The sequence below is a fragment of the Mercenaria mercenaria genome, chromosome 9, assembly GCF_021730395.1.
Source record: "Mercenaria mercenaria strain notata chromosome 9, MADL_Memer_1, whole genome shotgun sequence".
Taxonomy (NCBI): Eukaryota; Metazoa; Mollusca; class Bivalvia; order Venerida; family Veneridae; genus Mercenaria; species Mercenaria mercenaria.
Window position 1 is genome coordinate 85,846,726 of NC_069369.1, and position 23,427 is coordinate 85,870,152.

The 23,427-nt window shown below is 35.7% G+C and overlaps 2 protein-coding genes across 2 annotated transcripts; both read right to left on the minus strand.

Annotated features, from left to right (window-relative positions):
- Window positions 1–470: 470 nt before the first annotated feature.
- Window positions 471–3,147, minus strand: LOC123530967 (uncharacterized). Its single transcript, XM_053550690.1, has 3 exons — window positions 2,951–3,147; window positions 1,987–2,099; window positions 471–597 (listed from the first exon to the last, which is right to left on the minus strand). Exons 1-3 carry the CDS (start codon window positions 3,068–3,070, stop codon window positions 471–473), a joined length of 360 nt encoding a protein of 119 aa, XP_053406665.1. The 5' UTR covers window positions 3,071–3,147.
- Window positions 3,148–3,229: 82 nt separating this feature from the next.
- LOC128559362 (uncharacterized) lies at window positions 3,230–8,971 on the minus strand. Its single transcript, XM_053550691.1, has 6 exons — window positions 8,868–8,971; window positions 7,306–7,393; window positions 6,360–6,445; window positions 5,247–5,420; window positions 3,984–4,081; window positions 3,230–3,264 (listed from the first exon to the last, which is right to left on the minus strand). The coding sequence occupies exons 1-6, from the start codon at window positions 8,969–8,971 to the stop codon at window positions 3,230–3,232; spliced, it is 585 nt and encodes a 194-aa protein (XP_053406666.1).
- Window positions 8,972–23,427: the final 14,456 nt, after the last annotated feature.

The following is a 23,427-nucleotide window of genomic DNA, read 5'->3' on the forward strand; positions in this document are numbered from 1 at the left end:
GTTACGATCTCTAGGGAAAGGTAATCTTTACGATAGGCGGTCAACTTCGGTTGAACACGGAATAGTTGCTAGAGTCATTTTAATATGGTTGGCAATGTAAAAGACCAAAACAAACTGATCATCAAGGTTTCGAATCCCATCCGACATGTTGATTTTTATAGAACAACTAACCCCACATTAGTTGCAGTTAAATACTGACATCTGTTTTGCATGTTTTTATCAAAATCATTCACGTATGAAGTCGCAACTATTTCACAGTCCATTCACTTTTCTTGCTATACTTATTGTATGTACGCAACTTTTGTTGGGTCATTGTTAAGCTAACTTGACCTATTCCTGCAGTGTTGAAACGGGTATACATTTTACACCACAATTACAAGAGCAAAATAAATACTTAAAAAGTTTTATTGTGGCAAGACCATAATTAAAATTCGTTTACCATATAATTCTGGATACAAATATAAAATGTCTCAGACTGGCTTTCCACAAGGTGTTCCTTCCCATGTCTGCCTCCTTATATAATGTGTATTCCACTCTGCCCGTACTAAGTCCAATTCATGCTGAATAAGTTGCATAAAACAGAATCTGACGCAACTTCTGCAACAAGAAACAAACACGATAAAAATTATAACTGAGAAAAAGTAATACAAAAAGTAAAACTGGCAATTGTTTTGCAGCGCGATCATGTATTGTCCACAGAATATGACATAAGGCTATCAAAACATACATTTACAAAATAAGTTTTCTGTTCCATAAACCCTTTTTCTAAGCATGCTCGGATCCAGTGGCACCCACCGCAGTCGACTGTCCAGCGACCACATATTCTTTCAACATAGAGCAATTGAGGAATATGTTAACAAATATCTAAGGTACTAAGCAACAATCAAGGTACATAGTGACTTGCTAGAGATTATTGTGAGTGCCGATTTGTGGGGAAGACACGTTTTTGACAACACTTTCTTTATCTAAAACATTGGAACATAGATAAATTATAACTCGAACATTTAGCTGTTAGCCTATGTATCACATATGCCATACTTGTGTGTCGATATGTATTTGAAACGGCATGTATCGATATCATATCGATCTTCTTTGTTTCGACATCCTTAGTAAGAAACGGTCATTTATGACAATTTAAGGAACATATAACTATGAAAATAAAGAGCATGACCAGAGAAATACAGAAGATGCAAAAATTTATATCGTGAATTCTATAAATGTAATTACAATAAATATGTCTGAGGAAAGAGCTCAATATGAATATTTCAGGGGCAAATAATTACGCTAGGCTGGACAAACATTTCAAGATGCGCAAGTTCACATCCTGATGAATGTAAATGAAAGGTTTTATGATTCTACAACAGAACTTTTTTATTTAGGACTGGTGTGTTAAAATCACAAAATGGGCAGGCTTTTTTACAACGACTGCAAAGCAAACTTTCACAAGTTGGCACCAGTATTACAGGCTATTGTTGTCTTGGGAGAAACAGCATGACTCAGAGAAACCCATCGTTCTGGAATATGTAAAAACAACCAAAATCACATACACCCAGAACAGGAGTAGAACCTAACACGGATTCAGAACTAACCACTTCATCAATGCCCTAAGCAGACATTTAATATTAAAAATAGGTAAGATAATAATCAGTGGGAACCGACAATGTTTAAAACAAGAGCTGCCGGAGGTCAGCAACGCTTGACTATTCAACAGCTTTGTCAACAGAAACACGTCGAAAAAGGAGCATAATTCTGTAAAACTGCATAACAGTGTTATGGAACCTGTTCACCGCATGTTAGATCATCACAATGAACAAATGTGTGAAGTTTCAAGCCAGCCATTCACATTAGTGAGTAATAACAAACCAATTTACATATAAAACTTAACAAAGTCGGGACTCCGACGACGAACCATGTGCCAATCCAATAGACCAACTTATTCTTTGAATAGTGGAGCTACTAATCTTCAGCCTTATAACAATAACTTACACATGAATACCGTCTGCTGTTGAGAAAATCCCTTGCTCTTCCATTTGACAAAATTTATCTTTCCATGCCGCTATGCATCTTTGATGTAACTGTCGCCACCAACACTCTATCCTCTAAAAATAAGGAAACAATAATGTGTATGCAGATTTAAACTTGGAGTCGCCAAATCTTTTCAATCACTGTTTATACCGATGTATTTGTTTGCTGGTTTGAATGGGGTTTAACTTAACGCCGCTTTCAGCATATCGCTAATCAGTTTACCAATACTAGTTGCTGAATTATTCAAGTACCTGACAAGTTTTTTTCACAGGAATTTATTTTAGCTTATCTCACGCATTTCAAAAGAACCCGTGCAAATGCAAGGTATGATATCAAAACCACCCGCCTGCTGGAATCTTCAGTTTCAAAGATTTCAATTGTTAAAGCCCATTAAGTTGGCTCTTACGATGCGCGCACGGCTTCAAGGTGGTTGCAGTTCTGTTCATTTTTCCATTAAAGGGAGCCCAAAAACACAAGGGCTTTACCAGTTTGTGTAGCGATCTTACAAGTATTTGGACAAGGATATATTATATGAACAAAATTGAAGAAGATGTGTCCGGAAAACACCATTCCCTCTCAAGCAACCTTTTCGTTAAACAGTTATGTTTTATGGGTCAGATTAAAGTTTCACTATCAGGGGTCACGGTGACCTTTACCTTTAACCTAGTAAAGGGTCAAGGCAGCTGACGGATGTGGAGATCAACAAGGCTCATCTACATATGAAGTTTGAATACCCTAGGTGGAAGCGTTTTCATTTTATGAGCAATGTGAAAATTTTGTGACACAGACGGACTGGCGGAATGACAGAACCAAAACAATATGCCCCCAATCATTCGATCCGGGGAGAGGGTGTAAAAAGTATTGTGACGCGTGCAGCTTAAATTCAAAGAACAATAACGTACTGCATTCTGACACTTTTACTAACCTGGTTTGTATGCGAGCTACCAACGATATCACTTCGTTCACCAGCCATATCGTCACCGTGATACCATCTGAATGCTTTTTGCATATCCTCCACAACAACATTTTCCGTACCCGCATCCATCCTGATACACCGTGGAACCCCTTATATAATAAACGTTAAAAAGAATTCACAACTATTGGCTATATCTATACTTTATAACGCGGAATGTACAAGTAACCTACACTGATATCCAAGGCTTGATTTTGGTATAGTTTTTCTGGTCCTTAGGGATCATTGATCTCAACACAGAGGTAGTACAATACAGTTAGTAGAATCTGTAAAGTAAATCAAAGCCTTGAAATGTCTGATGGTTGCGGGGTTTTGGTAGATTTATTTTCTGTTTAAATGCCAGTCTATGAATATACATGAATGAGAAACAAATGCAAATTTAATATGCCCCATATCAAGACGAACTCTGCCTGACCAGCTTGTGATGTAACCACGGGCTTTAATACCTTATCATTGATAGATCTTATATAATCTAAATGGTCAGTGTGAATGGATACATGTTGAATAAGAACTGCTTGTTCATTGATAATTCATCCGCAGTGTTCATGAAATGGGACTATTTTGTGCAGCACATGAACATCCTTTGGATGCGATTTGGAATCAGATAAAGATGCTATGATTGTCAGAAATACGCTTTAAATTTGTTAACGGGATAAACCCGGTATATTCAAAGTTGAACTACTTTTTACTAGGCATCAGTACTTGTCACAAGAAGCTGTGCATTGTCACACCCTATATGGCTCCCTTTGGATACAGCTCCTCGGGGAATAATTACACAAACACACCGTGGAGCTATATACGGAACAAAGCTACAGGTGTTCCCTGCGGAGCTATATCCGAAGGGAGCTATAAAGGGTGTGACAGTACATGCATGTATAACATACGTGCAGTAAGCAATAACCGCGCACAGTATAGAAATAACCTTACACCACATCACAGTGAAAATGATTGGTCATTATACTATTGTAATTAGTAACTTGCTCACCTTTTATTTCTTTTACGAACTCTAGAAAATAGGCAGCAATGATATTCGGATTATTATTGGAATGTGCAACTTTCAGCCAAAGAATCCGTCTCGAAAAGCTGAAAAAAGGATATTAAAGTGAGTAGAACTATATTAAAAAAGTATCAGACATACGTGTATTCTAAACATGAGTTTCTTGCGGTTTATTGTATTTACATGTATTTCAAAATTGAACCCATTTTTATAAGGCCTAAATATTCTTTGTGTCTGGTAACGTGCTCAAACGGAAATTATTTATTATTTTTAGGACTAAGTGATACTATTCAGATTTTTTGTTGTCCAAAAATAAATACAAATAAGGGGGTCACGCAGTTGATTTCTAACATCACTGACAATGTTTAAAGCATAAAAAGTGCAATTCTGCAACTTTTTTTCTCTCAAAAGTTAAAAACAATATTGCCAAAATTTTAGGGTAGGTAAGAAAACAGGAAACAAAAATTTATTCATGGAAAACTTGAACTTGTTTGGCATCTATGATTCTAAGGAAATCAATTTACGATATTAAATTAATTACATTTAATATGCCTAGTCTAATACATTTAATTATTATCACCAATGAAAACTTGTCTGTATTTAGTTTGAGTCCTACTTGCGTTGGCGTTTACATGAAAATATTATGGATATTTCTCGACATATTTTTCTGCACGTTTTTGAAAGATTTAGAATTATCATTGAAGGTAGCTCAATGATAGATTTGCAAAACAAAAGCTTAATTTTCGAAAACAAATGCATAAAACGTGCATTTTCACCATTACTTCAGTTATTCCTCAAAATGTTTAAACTAGTACTCACAAGTTTACAATTACGGTGGTTTTAAAAGGTTTTCATCACCATTTCAATAATCAATTTATCGGACATACGATCAAAATCTATAGCAACTGAACAATAAAAAGGGGAAAATGTTCATAGAGTTTATGTAAAATTATCAGTTATATAAATAATAAAATGTAAAAATTGATAACAATTAGCATTTAATACATTCATTTGATCAAAGTGTAACCTCGCTATTAAGACAACATCTGCTCTCTCAAAACATGGCCTAAAAAGTAAGCTGGTTCAATTTATTTCTTATTTGGGCTGAAAATGTTTCAGTTAATCAAAACATATTGGTCCTAATTCAAAGATGGTCTTAAAGGATTTTGCTGTTAAAAGACAGATATCGGCCAAAGTTATAGACTAACAATGACAGTTAACCGACAATGAAATGACTTGAAAAACTCATACCCACAAATGGCTCCGTGGATTCCAAACCCATACTTCTTTATCTTGTCGTAACCGTCAATGTGAATTAGAAAATTCGGACCTCTGTTAAAGTATTCTCTTCTTGAAAGCCTGTTTGACAGTCTAGCCTGAACACCTTCGGGATCTATGATGTTTTGATATTGCAGTACATTATGTCTAAAATATTTGGTTTAAACATATTTATTCATCTATAATGTATCGCATAGTAATTATAATTACAATTTTGCACTTAGTATATCTAAAAATTTTGAATAACGATATCATAAATATTAGTAGTGGGTGTCCCAGAATAAATTTCCACTTCACAATGATATTAACTTTGCTAAAATAAATTTCAAATACTAGTATGCATGACTGGTCAAAAAAGAAAGGCTTCTTAGACCTTCAGTATTATGGTAATAAATATGGATGAAATCATTATTAAAACAGTGCATTCCGGTTCTTTTCTCATATTCTTTATCTCACGTATTGTCTTTTATGAGGTTTAACGTAGTTTATCTATTAGTAAGTACTAGTACGTATCATAATTTATTCTAAGATTTTCTTTTCGTATATATTGATGAACAGTTTGTAATGTATTCTAAACAAACTCACTAAAGAAAAAGTTGAAAGAAAAATGGGGTTGAAAAAAAACCCAAACAGAACATAAATATAGTTTCATTAATGGCGTCATCATCAGATAGTGTGATACTTAATGATATAATTCTGTTTGTATAGTTGTTAAACTTACATCCATTTCCTTTCATTTGAGACCAATCATGCTTATCTGTAATTCATTTTTAAGTGGATATGTATATAACCAACAGTAACATGAAAACACAATCACAATTTTCATGACAAATAATAAGAAAATATTTAGTACTTTCACTCATTAGTAACATCACTCCAAAAGACACATTTTAACGGAAACAAATAGCTAGAGTTCTAGATAACGAGTTTCACTGACAACAAATGTGAAACAATAAACTGATGCAACCTTCTGGCGCATTTAAGATATAAATATAGCATGTTAAGTATGTTAAGCAGAAATTTGAAAATGCCAATAACTAAGTCACAATGTTTCAGTGTTACATGGTACAGAGCAGCAATACAAACCTCCCTAACATTATTCCATACTTTGTTCGCAACCTTTTAGCCATGGCCCGACAACCGAGATTTCCACCTATACCCTGAACTTCAGCCTGAATGATACAGATTAAAAAAGAATTTCTCGAGTCTCTATGCCATCTTAATGGACAGTTGCAGTGTTAGTACTGATTATCACAAGTTTGGATAACGATAGCGAATTTGCGCCAAAAATCAAAACGGTATCTGTTCACCTCGGACCTCATTGGCCAGCGAATAGATATTTTAATTGGCATCAGATTGGTAATCATTGGCAACATGCTCTCGCAACATGTGCCCATTTGGCTTCAACATTTAACCAATCAGAGATGTGGGCACACTTTGGCTTCTATACAAAAGGGTAAAATAACATAGACAGACGTTATATATAAACCCGATCATCATCGTCAATCCTTCAGTCAACATCCAGGGCAGTCCACAGATTAAATAGTTATCTACATAGTAACTACTAGCTAGCTTTAAACCTTACTAAGAGGAATAAACAAGCCCAACAAACGACCTTGTAGCTTTCAAGAATCTTTATCGACCAGACAAACTAACAACAACATCTATTCATTGCGCTAGTCTCAGGTCATCGCATATCTCGAAGTTGCTATATATACCAGTACATTATATTCCTATTGTGATACATTTCATCGTTTCGTATCTCAGATGTAAAATTGACAGGAATAGAGCCATATTACTCTGGGTCTATCTTTTGTTTTGTACTGAGCTGCTTGTCTCATAACACATGCATTTGGAGCTATATCTCTATCAGAACACCAGTGGGATACCAACTCTAAAGACGGTCTTTTTCAGCTATCTCAGGAATATTCATATTTCGTGTATCATTATCAGTCAGTTCCTTGCATCTCAAGCAACAAGACGTAAATTCCTATTTAAAAATTTGTGAAAATGAACTGATATAGATATTTACCAAAATAGCTGCTTGAACGACAGCACCATTCCAGTTTGGCCGCCTCTTTAGACCAAGTCTTTTACAATGCCGTTTAAGTTGCCGAGAGCTGGAATAATAAAAGAATGTCAATGCGCAGCGCTAGTAAAAACATCAACAAAACAGGTGAATAGAGTACGATAATACATAGTGTGGGTTTGATCTCACGATCTTTAATTCAATTACTGACGAGTCGAGTTATTTTCATGGTATACGTGTGTGCGTGCGTGCGTGCGTGCGTGTGTGTGTTAGGAAGGGATTGGGTGGAGACACTATGTTCCAGATTGACTTGCTATTCTAGGTGAAAACAGAAATGAGACCAAAGCCAACAGAAACATACCTGTACATGAAGTTATCATGTAACAACCATAACGGTAACATCTGCACTAAAGGTAACACCATGCACTAAGAGTAACAATTTTTGACACCAAAAGCAACCTGCACTAAAGATAACTTTGTCAGTGACACCAAAGGCAACAATCTCCGACACCAATTATGACATATTTTACACATGCACTGAAGGTAACGGGTATCAGCACTAAAGGTAACTGGCACTTACCGCAACAACTACAGTTATTGCTACCATCACGTGTAAAAACCTCACCACCAAGTCTTTGCGTTGTTTTACCCGTGTATGCGGTTGTTTCGGGTCTGGGATGGTGATATGCCGCATGTCTGTGACTTCCCTGTTGCGGACCGTTTGCGTTGTACCTTCAAGGTTCATTTTGGAAATTATACCCGACAGACCCATAATATTTATATATGGAGTTGTTCAGAATAAGTAGAAAATACTTTCTATAGAGGTCACCTTGTTTGGTAATAGGTATTTAGTCTTACAAAACATGTACTTCAACTGTCCGCATTATATTTTGTACAAAATATCAAACTTCTTTTTCAAACATATTTTTTTTTCTCCAAATTTGTTCTTGTTATGTATCTTACATAATTATCAAGGTACACCGAGAAATAAAAAATAGTTTACTCTTATATTTGTTGAATTACTTCAGTTTTTGTCAATTTGACAGCTCTACTTTCACTTTCATTTTGCAATGTTTGCATTTTATATGTACATGGTTTTTTATTTGTTGAAATACTGCAGTTTTTGTCAAGTTGACAGCTCTACTTTCACTTTCATTTTGCAATGTTTGCATTTTATATGTACATGGTTTGTAACACTTTCAACTCCTGGAGTACCTGGACAAATAAGTTAGAAGCACAATAATAATAGAAGTAATGACAAAATACTTTTGAAAAAGAAGTTTGATATCTAACAGTCAAAGCACATGTGATATAAGACAAAATGTGTTGTCCGTAAGGGAATATCTTAAAAGTTTCTTCTGCTTATTATGAACAATTTGGTGTATTCTTTATGATAGACCAAGGTCTATGTGACATAAACAACTAAAACAAAAATTCACCCGATGGGTGGGTATCAAAAGACTTTACATGAACCGTAAATGTATACAACATGTAAACAACTTACAAAGTACGTGATATATGCATGTAGTTCAATCACACCTTGATCACCTAGACGTATAACTTACCTAAGAATAACATTTTGTTTAATTTCTAGCAAGGTCAGTGTTTCAGTTAATGAAAAACCGGCTGAAAAATACTCTCGGACATGTGAGTCTACTTCGTTTTCCATGTTTACGCATGCAAAACCGGAAGGCTAAAGTGCGATATTAAAATATCGTGTTTTCGTATTTTCGCCTTCGCGGTCAGCAAGGCGAAAACGCGATACTTTCACACGAAAACACGAAGTAAAAATATCGCGTTTTCGCTCTATCAATATCGTGTTTTCGCGTTTTCGCCCTACTTACCACGAAGGCGAAAACACGAAAAGACGATGTTAGATCAAGGGCGATAACGCGAAAACACGATATTAACAACGCGAAAACGCAATATTTTTTCTTCGTGTTTTCGTGTGAAAGTATCGCGTTTTCGCGTAAAAATATCGCGTTTTCGCGATTTCGCCCCTAGGACGACAACGCGAAACTGCGATGGCCCCAACGGAACACCGTAAATATATAACATATATAACCCATCTGTTTCTTTCGTTAGATCTTGACCCATCCTCTATATCCCGCCTGTTTGTTTTTCTTTTTCTTTTTTTTATCACTTTATATCTTTTGATCGACTGTATCCCGTCAGTGTTCCTGGATTCTATACCAGTACTAGTACTAACCTGTTCTCCACAAGTAACCGACAACTTCTCCACATGAATCAGACGCAGAGGACGAAAGTTTTCAGAAACAACTGAGTTTTATCAAATCATAAAAGGGTACAAACGCCGTACCCGTGAATCGAACTCAAGACCCTGCTTTATAAAAAACGGATCGTGTGCTCGTGAGTTCTATTATGTTGATAAAAGACATTATGTTCGAAGACATAAGTCTTCTAAGCCTGTACCTTCATTATAACCAGTTTGTTCAATAATTCATGTTCCGTTGGTTTATTAATTATAATCAGGCGTCTGTTCCATCATTATATCTGCCATACGTCCCATCAGTTCGCCCATACGTGTATGAGAGAAACAATTCTGCAGCATTCTTTTCAGCATCAGAAAGTTTTGTTTGTTGCTGCTCTTCTCGAATGCAATGAAATGTAGTTCTTGACAAGTTTTCAAGTTTCAAGTTTCAAGTTTATTCAAAAGTCAAGGCCCTTATGGGCATCTGACATAAACATTACAACAATGTAACATACAACATGGCATATGAAACAAGATGTAATTATTGTGAACTGTGTACAAGGAGGATGAGAATTTTTATTAAGGTAGTGGACCCGGAATCACAATTGGTAAACTATAAACCCTCTAAATAATCTACAAACCCGAGAAAAATAAGCAAACACTCGGTTGTTACCCAGTTTGATTTCGGATCCAACACCCCAACACTAGCAAATTATCTAAGACTAGACATCATATTTTACAGAAAAAAGCTGCCAATTTAAGTAAAGTTGAGGATGAGAAATGTTGTTAAGGTAGTATGCCCGGAAACACAATTGGCAAACTATAAACTCACTAAATATTCTGCACCCAAACACCCGGTTATTACCAAGTTTGATTACGGGCCCATCACCTCAAAACTAGCAAATTATCTAAAACAAGACATTATGTTTTTACAAAACACTGCACTGCCAATTTAAGTAAAGTCGTTCTATCTTCGCAATTCATAAGTTTGGAGAATTTAAAAGCATTAGGACGTTTAAAGTAGTAGTCATCAATATATTTTTTTCTAACATTATTAAAGAATGTACAATTAAAGAGATAATGAAATTCATCGCCTAACAGGTTATTATCACATAATTGACAGATTCTTTGTTCTCTAGCAATATTGTAAAATCTTCCTTTTTCTATAGGTAATTTATGATCAAAGACCCGCGGTCGAAAAAATGTCAGTAACCGGGTGTAGTCCGAACATATAAGAACTTAAAATCCAGTTGTAAAATATGTTTCGTTTCGTACTACTGGCCGAGAATTTTTGTTCCATTTTCTTTCAGGTACTGAATTTACGAAAGAAGGCCAAGGACTAACCTAGGGACTCTGTTTAAGCCACTTTGGTAGTTAATACAAGCCTGGGAATTCAACAAAAAAAATCGTATTCAATATGACATATCACTACATAACACCACACGTTCGGTCGAATTGGTATCCTTGAGTAGCAGGTAACGGCTGGTGAATGTGTAGTTTATCCTACTGCAAACCGAAGTGCGAATCACGTGACATATGTTGGCAGTGAACCCGTGTTCATTCAGTAGACAGTCGGGTAAAGCACGAGGAAAGACACAAAGCGAAGAGAGGAAAAACACAAAACGAGGAAGGAAGGTAATTAATTTTTTAAAAAATTAAACGCTTAATAAGAGGTTTGCTTGTTGGACATTTATTTGATATTCAGTGTGTTGTTTTTTTAATATCAACATGCAGCACTTTTCTGGATTTTCTCGAGAGCGATTTGGCGGCAAGTATTTTTTTTTCTGATAAAGCAGTGGTCCTGGTGTGTTATGCTTGAACCAGTTTCCTGTAAAACCTATGGTTATTTGCTAGGGATGAGTCAGGCAGTAACCCATAACAGGCGTTGCCTGCATTGAGAATAACGTTTGGTCTAGTCCTCATAATATATTGTTTTCATTGGGAAATAGCTCTACACTGTACATGTTGAGTATGAACTGAAGATCATGGTTAAAATAGCTTTTTGCTTCTATGAAGCAGTATCCTCTAAAGCCCATTTTCTTTGCAAGTGACATATTAGATCTGAACCTGGTATGCCATCACCTGCAAAAGCCATTATGTTGATTAGGAACCATCTTTTAGGCTATGGATCATGCAATATTCTCTAAAATTGATTGCCATTCCTGTTGACAGAGTGTTTGGTGTTTAAACCTGTTTTTTCTGCTGGTCACATCAACTGATTTTGAACTTCATTTGTCAGCAATGGTTACCAAATGATACATCCCATTTCATTGTTTTTTGTCAAGTCCTCTTTCGGTAAGGTCAAAATGTCTTCAAAATGACTGTTATTACTATGTGCCTCAATCCAATTTCATTTGGATGATAGCTTTGACATGCAGGATCAGCAATCTTATTTATATTTGATGGATTTATTTGTCTAAGGAGCACAAGTCTTAATTAGGTTCCTAATTCAAAGTTTATGGTCACACTGTTAAGAATACAAGCCAATCCAAGCTGTAACACTGACATGCATTGAGCAGTCTTCATATTTTATTTTTGGCATAAATATTTCTGGAAAGTCAGGGTCACACTTAGGGGTTAAAAGTCATGTGAGGTCTTGTCTGGGCCATAACTTTAACAGGTATACAGCCTTTTTTATTTGGCATAATTAAATGTTTGCCACTGGGAGTGAAGCAGTATTTGGAGTAAGATGCAGGATTCTACCTAAAAGGTCAACGTTTTATTAACAAGAGGTCAAGGGCCGTTTTAGATCTTTTCCCGGTTGTAACTTTGACATGCAAGGAGCAGTTCTTTTTTAAATGGCCTTAATGTTTTAGTCATGCAGTGATGTGTCAAATAATTATTGTGCTGTTTTGGCTTGAAAAATTTTACTTCATCCTAGATAACAGTAAATGCACACTTCTTATATCATTAAACATCTGTTGGTGTACCACTGGTTTTTAATATCTGGATTTCTATGTTATCAAATAAATATATGAATGCAATAAAAAACTGATAATAAAATGAGAACATAGATTTGTAAATAATCAATACAGAGTTATGGTTCTTGCAAGTTGCATTTCTTCTCATTGCCAATTCTGCCAATACATATGTATATTCAGTGTAATTGAATTCTGTTTAGTACATTGTCATTAAAAAATTATAATTATAGTACAAAGAGGGGAAATGAAACTGTACATATATACTAAAATTCAGTTCGGTTCAAGGTCATCAAACCATGGACTATCATTCCATTTGTCACTTAAGGTACAAAAGGGGAGATAATGGATTTTTGTGGTTTAGCTGATTTACTGTTTCAGTCTGCAAGTAATACTGTATAAATTAGGCTATATATTTTGAAGATTGTCAAAAACCAGTTTTCTTTACTATTAATATTGATACATTTGGATGTGGCAACCCTGAAAAGGGCCATAACTCATTTATTTTGCATAGCACATGTATATCCTGATTTTAATTGCTCAACTTTGTTAAAAAGTATTTTGGAAATTGTTTGGGTCAAGTCCCTCAAACACTGTAAAATGGAATACGTGAAAAGCAGAGTGCAACATACTGATTTGCCAGATAAATGAACCAGTATCCTCTCAATTAATTAATTGGGAAAAAAGTGTCAGTGCTCTAAACCAATATTCTGTCTATAGTCATTGTGAACTTGCAATAGATGTGAACCATTATACTCTAAAATATTAATTTTGGAAAACATGTAAGTGTTGTGAAACAGTATCTTCTCAATAGGTAAACATTGTTTTGATTTGCACTAGATCTGAACTAGTATCCTCTAACAGTAAATTGGGAAAACAATGTCAGGTCTGAACCAATATTCTCTCAATAGTCAACTTGGTTTACATTAGACTGAATCAGCATCCTCTGAGTTAATTGGGAAAATATGTCTGGTATTAACCAATGTCCTTACTCTCAACAGTCAACTTGGTTTACACTATATTTGAACCAGTACTGTCTAAAACTTACTTGGGAAAATATGTCGGATCTAAACCAATGTCCTCTCAATAAAGTTGGTTTACACTATATTTTAACCAGTATCCTCCAAAAGTTAATTGGGAAAAATATGTCCAGTCTAAACCAATGTCCTCTCAATAAAGTTGGTTTACACTACATTTGAACCAGTATTCTCTCACAGTTAATTGGGAAAATATGTCCGGTCTAAACCGATGTCCTCTCAAATAAAGTTGGTTTACACTTTATTTGAACCAGTTTCCTCTACAAGTTAATTGGGAAAAATATGTCGGACACTGAACCAACCATTATCATTCCTGAGTTATTTTCTTGCAAGGTAGGCCTACGAACAAGTTAGTTTCCTTTGAAAAACATTGCATTAGCTGGGAACAGATTTTCGGGTTCTGAATATGAAAAGCCATTGTCTTAATTTAAAGGAACAGCTAGATTGTTTGGCTTTCAACCAGTATCCTTGAAAAGCAATTGTTTTGGCATTAATTTTTCTGTATTACATCTAGATAATGAGATTTTGCAAATTAGTTACACTATACAGCTTAATTATATTTGGCAGACAAATCCTAATTAAATTGCTCTTGTTCTGTTTTGCTTAATATTTTGTAGAAAATTCAGATTTGATTCAACTTGGTAAAATTGAAGGCAGCTTTTTGCATAATATACATCTGCTGTTACATTATCTTTTTATGGTTCCACAATTTTCAAAGCTCATTATACTACAATTTTGACCTGGGATTTTATGTTCATCCTTCTGTTGCATCCTTCCCTTGCACTGTTCTCCTGCATCCCAGCACACACCATGCACTATGCTTGCCTCTTCCTCATAAAGTTCCAAGTCAAATTTAGTATAATGTACCATAAAATTTCAACTTTTTTATGCTATCACACAGGCTGTTACTTTCTCCAAAACATTTTGTGTAATTAAATGAAATGTTCAGTATGATGTTATGTTGTGTACACTAGTCTGATCAGAACATCAAATGTCAAGGTCACAGACAAGGCACTTGTAATACATATTAATTTAAAGGACAGCAACAATACCTAAACTATTTAAAGGTGGTCAGTCACATTTAAGCAAAATTTAGTGACATTTTTTACTTTTTGTATATTCTGTTAGAGATTTATTTAAAACACAAACATACCCATTACTTAGACTTAGATCCCTGTTAGAAATATATACTTTATTGATTTTCATAAAAATTTGTAATTACTCCCCTTTAATATGAAAATATTTAAAATGCTTGGTATTTCTTTTTATTTCCATATAATTCCGAGTTTTACATTCGCATTGGATAGATATACCAAATATTTAACAATCTGAATCAAAGGGTGGGTTTTAAAATGAATGTAGCTTCTGAATTTCATTTTTTTCCATTCTATCTTGGTTGCGCAACCAAGATAGGCAAAGGGAGGTAATAATAATTTTTCAGACTTGCATTTCTAATGAATTCAATCTATATATGTAATTGTTAATGCAATTATTTTACGAATATAATACAATATGTCGGTTAGTTATACATTTTCTTAGGTAAAGTATGTTTATCACATTTATACTTATGATAAAATAACTCGATCTTGGTTGGGCAACTGCAATAGGAAAACCAATTATTAAAAATATCTCCAGTGAAAACCTAACTTGTATTAAGCGCTAACTGAACATAAATGAGTGTAAATGATCAGATGTTAAGCCAAAATCTGATTATCCACCTTTAATGTATGTCAATTAAACTTTAAACAAATGTTAAGCTTAATGAGATGGTATGTTGAAAGTTGGTTCTTTCCTTCAAAGATTAGGTCACAGACAATGGCACTTTTTGTCCAGTTTCTTCATAATTATATTATTTTGTGTCTCAGAAAAAACTTTTAAGATTCCAGAGGATTTCAATGAATCATTATCACATGGTGCATTATTCTGAAAATCCTTGTACTAGTGTTTGGTAGTTAGTTGGCTGAGATTAGCATGGTCAGTCTAATGGTTGTAATTCAAATTGATATTCTGTCACCAGATTTGGTGTGTAATTAATCTATGTTCAGTTCCAGGGTCCACCACATGTACACAGTTTTCTGCCGGTCATGGTAATTGAATTTGGTTAAAGAAGTAGGGCTAAGTTAACATCATCAAATGGGGTTCAATGTCAATAATTGTAGCTCAGTTGACTTCATCAAAAATGGTGTGTAGTAAGATATTGCAGTGAAACTGTAGAAAACTTTAAAGAAGAGTTTTTGAAGGGAAAAGGGTTGAGATTAAGGGTCTCTAGGCCAACAGTGACTGTTACTGAAAACAGCTTCTGGTCAGTATTATTATTACTATTATGTACAATGCCATTGAATATATCATTGTATAAAAATAGGCGTTTAATCAAATTATTCAGTTTCAATTTCAGTTTCAGTAAGGTTATTTGGAATGACCTGATTGTCCAGTTTTGAATGGCATATCATATGGGGTCAAGGTCAAAGTCACGTTTATTAAAACAGCAGCTTGTCACAAAACTTAAGTGTATAGCAAATTTATACAGTTTCATTGCTTAGAATTGTAAGAAAGGCTTAAGTAACTGGAGTCAGTTCACTGGTTTTGGTCAATAATTACCCAAGACAGACTGGCAAGAGGTACTGGTTAAAGGTTTATTAGTCAATCAAACTGTCTTGCATTGCATTTTAAGGACAGATTCATTTGTTTTTGGCTACATACTGTTTACATAAATATTATCTAAAAGGGACTGAATTCTTTAAAAGCGCATGAAAGGGAATTTAGTGATATTAGAACACTAAATACTCATTGTCAAAAGTTAACAGGTATTGCATTTATGAAATTTTTTTACAGACATTACATTATGTGAAATGGGGGAAAATGCTGCTGGTTCATGTTTAAATTGCATTTAAGGACAATGTCATTCATTTCTGAAGCATTTGTAATATTTCAGCTGCTTTTACAGATTGTATGGGGAAACTGAAAAGAAACATGTGTATGTTAGATAAATTATGTTTATTGGTTATCAATATTACATGATTAACTAGAAATTCTTTACAGTTTTGGCCAAAATGCCACCAAATATTCCATAGGCAAGGGTAAAGGTCATCTTTCAAAAACACTGAAAAAAGTCATTGTTAAAGGAACGTGTGGACTGGCAGCTGGTTCATGTATCTGCATTTGAAAGACACTGTCATATCTAGGGCAAGTGATTGTAGGAAAGTTGTTTACTAGATTAAGGGCAATCTTTTCACCTTATTTTATAGTCATTAGAGGGGCATAAACACAAGTCAAAAACAGTTATTATTCTCACAAGTTGAGTCAACATTCCTATTGTATTGGTCATCTTTCAAATATACTTGTAGCTCATTATAATGCTTGAAGAATACAGTATATTTGTAAAACAATTTATTCGGTGGGTAAAGCTTAGCTGTTTGGAATATGATAGGACTAGGTAAAGAAATAATGGTGAAATATTGTATTTCAGCATTTAGGTATGGTCTGTTTTCCCACTGACCTTTCAACCCTGTTTGCTATATACAAATGTATCCTACATTTATTTAAAACATTTCATATAGCTTTCAACAAAATTAGAATAAAACAACAGATTTTTTTGTTCTGTCCATCCTATACTTGTTTGTTATTTATTCAGGGATCAGCAGTATTTCATAAGGACAAAATGCGGAAAATTGCATATTTTTATTAATGCTCAGTTTAGGAACACACTTTATACTTAATGTTCTTTCTTTCACAGAGATTGCATGATTTTAAATTTGTAGGGTATGAAAATCTTTATAATCCTGGGAACTACTTTATGGTCATTTAAGGTCAGATATAAAATCAAATAGTGCAAAGAATTACTTTTCTTTGATGAGTCTTGTTTCATAAAATTCTAAGCAGATATTAATTAGACAGATTCTTTCAGTAACAATTGAAGGTTTTTTCATCTAGAAAAGTTTTGATAGGGCATTTCTGTCTTTGCAGTCAGGATGATGGGGGAAAAAAGCGTTTTTGTATTAAGATCTGTGAAAAGATCTTTTGGATGCATAAATACAATGAGCAAAATTATAGTTGAGTACAGCACTGACTTAAGCAAAGCCAATGTTCAGGTCTTCATTTCCCTAAAATGTCACAAAATTTATATATATTTATACATATAGAAGAGTTTTTGACAAAATTTCAGTATTTTGGAAGTAATCAAACAAAATCTTCTCTCTTTGGCAATATTCTTCAAGTAGTATGGTTGAATTTGTGCTATGAAATAGAGACCAACAGATCACTGCTTTATGCTGAGAATGAAATATGACTTATAATGAAATCTTGGACACACATAACTTTTATCATTATTGGAGAGCTATAAGTCATGTCAGTTCAAGGTCAAGGTTGTATGGTGAGATCAAAGGCCAGATAGGCAACATTTCATGAATGCTGTTTTTCTATTTACCTATTTGAAATAATTTAAAAAAGTTATAACAATTAAGGTTAAGCAAAGTAAGATGACATGCAGAATGCATCTTTCAGTCATGTTGGTTTAGTGTCAAGTTCATATAGTGATATCAAAGGTCAAATAGGCAGTCAGGAAAAATTTCATATAACTTAACAAAATTGTTTGCATCCTGCATAAGTCAATGTTGTATATTGCTGGGGTCAAGGTTACACAATGAAAGGTCAATAGAAAGGTCAGTTAGGCAGTATTTCAGGTCTGATTTGTAGTTTTATGGAAATATTTTCAAATAACTTTGGACAAGCATTAATTTTGTCACAATAAGACTAAGGCCTTAGACCTTACATAAAGATGTTACAGATGTATTCACTCTTCACGTTTAACGAAATGTGCAGAAAAGGTTTTACATTAGTTAATTATGTCTCCCCCTCCCTCTGGGGGAGACATATTGTTTTTGCCCTGTCCTTCCGTCCGTCCGTCCGTACGTACGTCACTTTATTTCCGAGCAATAACTGGAGAACCATTTGACCTAGAACCTTCAAACTTCAAAGGTTGGTAGGGCTTATGGAGGAGAAGACCCCTATTGTTTTTGGGGTCACTCCGTCAAAGGTCAAGGTCACAGGGGCCTGAACATGGAAAACCATTTCCTGTCAATAACTCAATAACAACTTGACCCAGAATGTTGAAACTTCATAGGATGATTGGTCATGCAGAGTAGATGATCCCTATTGATTTTGGGGTCACTCCATCAAAGGTCAAGGTCACAGGGGCCTGAACATGGAAAACCATTTCCGATCAATAACTCGACAACGACTTGACCCAGAATGTTGAAACTTCATAGCCTGATTGATCATGCAGAGTAGATGGCCTCTATTGATTTTGGGGTCAATCTGTCAAAGGTCAAGGTCACAGGGGCCTGAACATGGAAAACCATTTCTGGTCAATAACTCGAGAACGACTATACTCAGAATGTTGAAACTTCATAGGTTGATTGGTCATGCAGAGTAAATGACCCCTATTGATTTTGGGGTCACTCTATCGAAGGTCAAGGTCACAGGGGTCTGAACATGGAAAACCATTTCCGGTCGATAACTTGAGAACGACTTGACCAAGAATGTTGAAACTTCATAGGTTGATTGGTCATGCAGAGTAGATGAACCCTATCGATTTTGGGGTCACTCTGTTAAAGGTCAAGGTCACAGGGGCCTGAATATTGAAAACCATTTCCGGTCAGTAACTTGAGAACCACTTGACCCAGAATGTTGAAACTTAATAGGATGATTGGTCATGCGGAGTAGATGACCCCTATCGATTTTGGGGTCACTCTATTAAAGGTCAAGGTCACAGGGGTGTGAACATCGAAAACCGTTTCCAATCAATAACTTGAGAACCTCTCGGCCCAGAATGTTGAAACTTCATAGGATGATTGTTCCTGCAGAGTAAATGATCCCTATTTGTTTTTGGGGTCACTCAGTTGAAGGTCAAGGTCACAGGGGCTTGAACATTGATAACCATTTCCAATCAATAACTTGAAACCTCTTGACCCAGAATGTTGAAACTTCATAGGAAGATTGAACATGCAGAGTAGATGACCCCTATCGATTTTGGGGTCACTCTGTTAAAGGTCAAGGTCACAGGAGCCTGAACATGGAAAACAATTTCCGATCAATTACTTGAGAACCACTTGACCTAGAATGTTGAAACTTCATAGTATGATTGAACATGCAGAGTAGATGACCCCTATTGATTTTTGGATCAGTCTATTAAAGGTCAAGGTCACAGTGGCCTGGTCATGTAAAATCATTTCCGGAAAATAACTTGAGAACCACTTGACCTAGAATGTTGAAACTTAATAGGATGATTGGATATGCAGAGTAGATGACCCCTATTTTTGGGTCACTTGATCAAAGGTCAAGGTCACAGGAGCCTGAACAGTGACTTGAGAACCACTAGGCCAAGAGTGTTGAAACTTAGCGGGATGACTGGACATGCCAAGTAGATGATCCCTATTGTAGCCAACCATCAGTGTCTCTTTGACTTCCACTCCTGACCCCTATTGACTTCTTTCCTATAGGACTTTGCATTGGGGGAGACATGCGCTTTTTTACAAAAGCAATTTCTAGTTATATTTAGTTTAATCATAATATTTTGTCTTAGATGATATTATGATGCAAAAATGATCATTTTAGTGCAGATTTGAAATATTTTACAAAAGGAAGTACATGAGAGGTCATTGCAGTATCACATAACCAGTTTCATACTGCAACAGTTTTAGTAACAATGAATAAGTTTTTTTTTTAATTTGGAAAACATGATTTGGAAGCTGATACATGATTTGAACGAGTTAAATTTATTTTTTGAGAGGTAATGAAATGTGCCATACCTCTCATGCCCTGTATTATAAGCACTGGCTTGAAGCAAGTTACTGTAAGTATTGTTGAATTTGAGTTTACTTTATTTCTTGTGTCTTCCCAATCAGTATGAACTAACTGTTGCGCACATGATTTATTGAATGTACTATTTGAAAAAGTTTCATATTTAAAGACTGAAAGATAAAATCATTTTTCTATATTCTACTCTCTTGCTTTTTCTATAAATACAGCTTTTTCGCTGTACTTGTATCTGCATTCAGCTGACTTTCCCATCCAAGTTCTTTCCCTATCCTATTTCACTATGATATCCACCTATCTCTAGCTAGCTATCTCATGACGCTGCCTCCATGATGCTACTAGAGTATATATTTCTTCCTGCTTACTATCACATCCACCTAACTCTAGCTAGCTGTTCCATGGTGCTTCTTCCATGATGCTACTAGAGTATATATTTCTTCCTGCTTACTATCACATCCACCTAACTCTAGCTAGCTGTCCCATGGTGCTGCCTCCATGATGCTACTAGAGTATATATTTCTTCCTGCTTACTATCACATCCACCTAACTCTAGCTAGCTGTCCCATGGTGCTTCTTCCATGATGCTACTAGAGTATATATTTCTTCCAGCTTACTATCACATCCACCTAACTCTAGCTAGCTATCCCATGGTGCTTCTTCCATGATGCTACTAGAGTATATATTTCTTCCAGCTTACTATCACATCCACCTAACACTAGCCAGCTGTCCCATGGTGCTTCTTCCATGATGCTACTAGAGTATATATTTCTTCCAGCTTACTATCACATCCACCTAACTCTAGCTAGCTGTCCCATGGTGCTTCTTCCATGATGCTACTAGAGTATATATTTCTTCCTGCTTACTATCACATCCACCTAACACTAGCCAGCTATCCCATGGTGCTGCCCCCATGATGCTACTAGGGTGTATATTTATGTCTCCCCCAGGAGACATATTGTTTTTGCCCTGTCCGTCCGTCCGTATGTCACACTTTATTTCCGAGCAATAACTGGAGAACCATTTGACCTAGAACCTTCAAACTTCATAGGATTGTAGGGCTGCTGGAGTAGACGACCCCTATTGTTTTTGGGGTCACTCCGTCAAAGGTCAAGGTCACAGGGGGCTGAACATTGAAAACCATTTCCGATCAATAACTAGAGAACCACTTGACCCAGAATGTTGAAACTTCATAGAATGATTGGTCATGAAGAGTAGATGACCCCTTTTTATTTTGGGGTCACTCCGTCAAAGGTCAAGGTCACAGGGGCCTGAAAATTGAAAACCATTTCTGATCAATAACTAGAGAACCACATGATCCAGAATGTTGAAACTTCATAGGATGATTGATCATGAAGAGGAGATGACTCCTATTGATTTTGGGGTCACTCCGTCAAAGGTCAAGGTCACAGGGGCCTGAACATTGAAAACCATTTCCAATCAATAACTAGAGAACCACTTGACCCAGAATGTTGAAACTTCATAGGATGATTGGTCATAAAGAGTAATTGACCCGTATTGATTTTGGGGTCACTTCATCAGAGGTCAAGGTCACAGGGGTCTGAACATTGAAAACCATTTCCAATCAATAACTAGAGAACCACTTGACCCAGAATGTTGAAACTTCATAGGATGATTGTACATGTAAAGTAGATGAACCCTATCAATTTTGGAGTCAATCTGTTAAAGGTCAAGGTCACAGGGGCCCGAATATTGAAAACCATTTCCGGTCAGTAACTTGAGAACCACTTGACCCAGAATGATGAAACTTCATAGGATGATTGATCATGCAGAGTAGATGACCCCTAACGATTTTAGGGTCACTCTGTTAAAGGTCAAGGCCACAGGGGCCTGAATATGGGAAACCATTTCCAATCAATAACTTGAGAACCTCTGGACCTAGAATGTTGAAACTTCATAGAATGATTGTTCATGCAGAGTAAATGACCCCTATTGTTTTTGGGGTCACTCCGTTAAAGATCAAGGTCACAGGGGCCTGAACATTGATAACCAATTCCGATCAATAACTTGAGAACCACTTGACCCAGAATGTTGAAACTTCATAGGATGATTGAACATGCAGAGTAGATGACCCCTATTGATTTTGTGATCAGTCTATTAAAGGTCAAGGTCACAGTGGCCTGTTCATGTAAAATTATTTTTTGGAAATAACTTGAGAACCACTTGACCTACAATGTTGAAACTTAATAGGATGATTGGACATACAGAGTAGATGACCCCTACTTATTTTGAGGTCACTTGATCAAAGGTCAAGGTCACAGGAGCCTTAACAGTGACTTGAGAACCACTAGGCCGAGAGTGTTGAAATTTAGCGGGATGACTGGACATGCCAAGTAGATGATCCCTATTGCAGCCAACCATCAGTGTATCTTTGACTTTCGCTCCTGACCCCTATTGACTTCTTGCCTATAGGACTTTGTATTGGGGGAGACATGGTCTTTTTTACAAAAGCATTTTCTAGTTCTTCCTGCTTACTATCACATCCACCTAACTCTAGTTTATATTTCTTCCTGCTAATCTCCAATACTGCCATTAGGGCCAATATCATATCCATCATAGCTCTCACAGTCATGTGCTGCCAGGTTGTATATTTCATCTATCAAGCTAGCCAAGGATGCTACCAAGACACATGTTGCATACAGCCAGCCAGCCCATGTTTCTTCCATGGAGCATGCAATATTCTTTGCTTCTTATGGCCTACCCTATATATTCCAATAAGCTCAGCTGTCCTATAGGTCTTACTGGTAGTATATTCCATTCAGCAAACACATTTTCCCTTTATATGGTCTACACATTACATCTAACTAGCTCTCCTGTGTGCTACCAGGTTGTATATTTCATCCATCAAACTAGCCAAAGCTGCTAACTTGTATGGTTGTATACAGCAAGCTAGCTTTCTTTCCTTCTTACAGACTATATAACTTCCAGTCAGCTACCTGTTCTCTTCTTGATCTTAGTCTTTCTGTCTTTCAATATTTAGCTTTTGATTTCAAAATTGTTTAAACATGAAGATAGGTTAATCATTATGGAAAAATAGGACCTATCAAGTTAATATTAAAGTAACAATTACAGTTTAAGCCAAACACAGAGTCTCAGAGTAATTCAAAACAATTAAGCTCTTAGTCCA

Excerpts from the sequence above, each read along its gene's own strand:
- LOC123530967 (XM_053550690.1), bottom strand. The coding sequence starts at position 3,070 with ATGGATGCGGGTACGGAAAATGTTGTTGTGGAGGATATGCAAAAAGCA. Across the intron at positions 2,100-2,950 it reads GTAGCTCGCATACAAACCAG|AGGATAGAGTGTTGGTGGCG; the intron begins GTTAGTAAAAGT and ends CCTTATTTTTAG. Across the intron at positions 598-1,986 it reads ACAGCAGACGGTATTCATGT|AAGTTGCGTCAGATTCTGTT; the intron begins GTAAGTTATTGT and ends TTCTTGTTGCAG.
- LOC128559362 (XM_053550691.1), bottom strand. The coding sequence starts at position 8,971 with ATGGAAAACGAAGTAGACTCACATGTCCGAGAGTATTTTTCAGCCGGT. Across the intron at positions 7,394-8,867 it reads AAACAAAATGTTATTCTTAG|CTCTCGGCAACTTAAACGGC; the intron begins GTAAGTTATACG and ends TTATTATTCCAG. Across the intron at positions 6,446-7,305 it reads TCGTTCAAGCAGCTATTTTG|GCTGAAGTTCAGGGTATAGG; the intron begins GTAAATATCTAT and ends TGTATCATTCAG.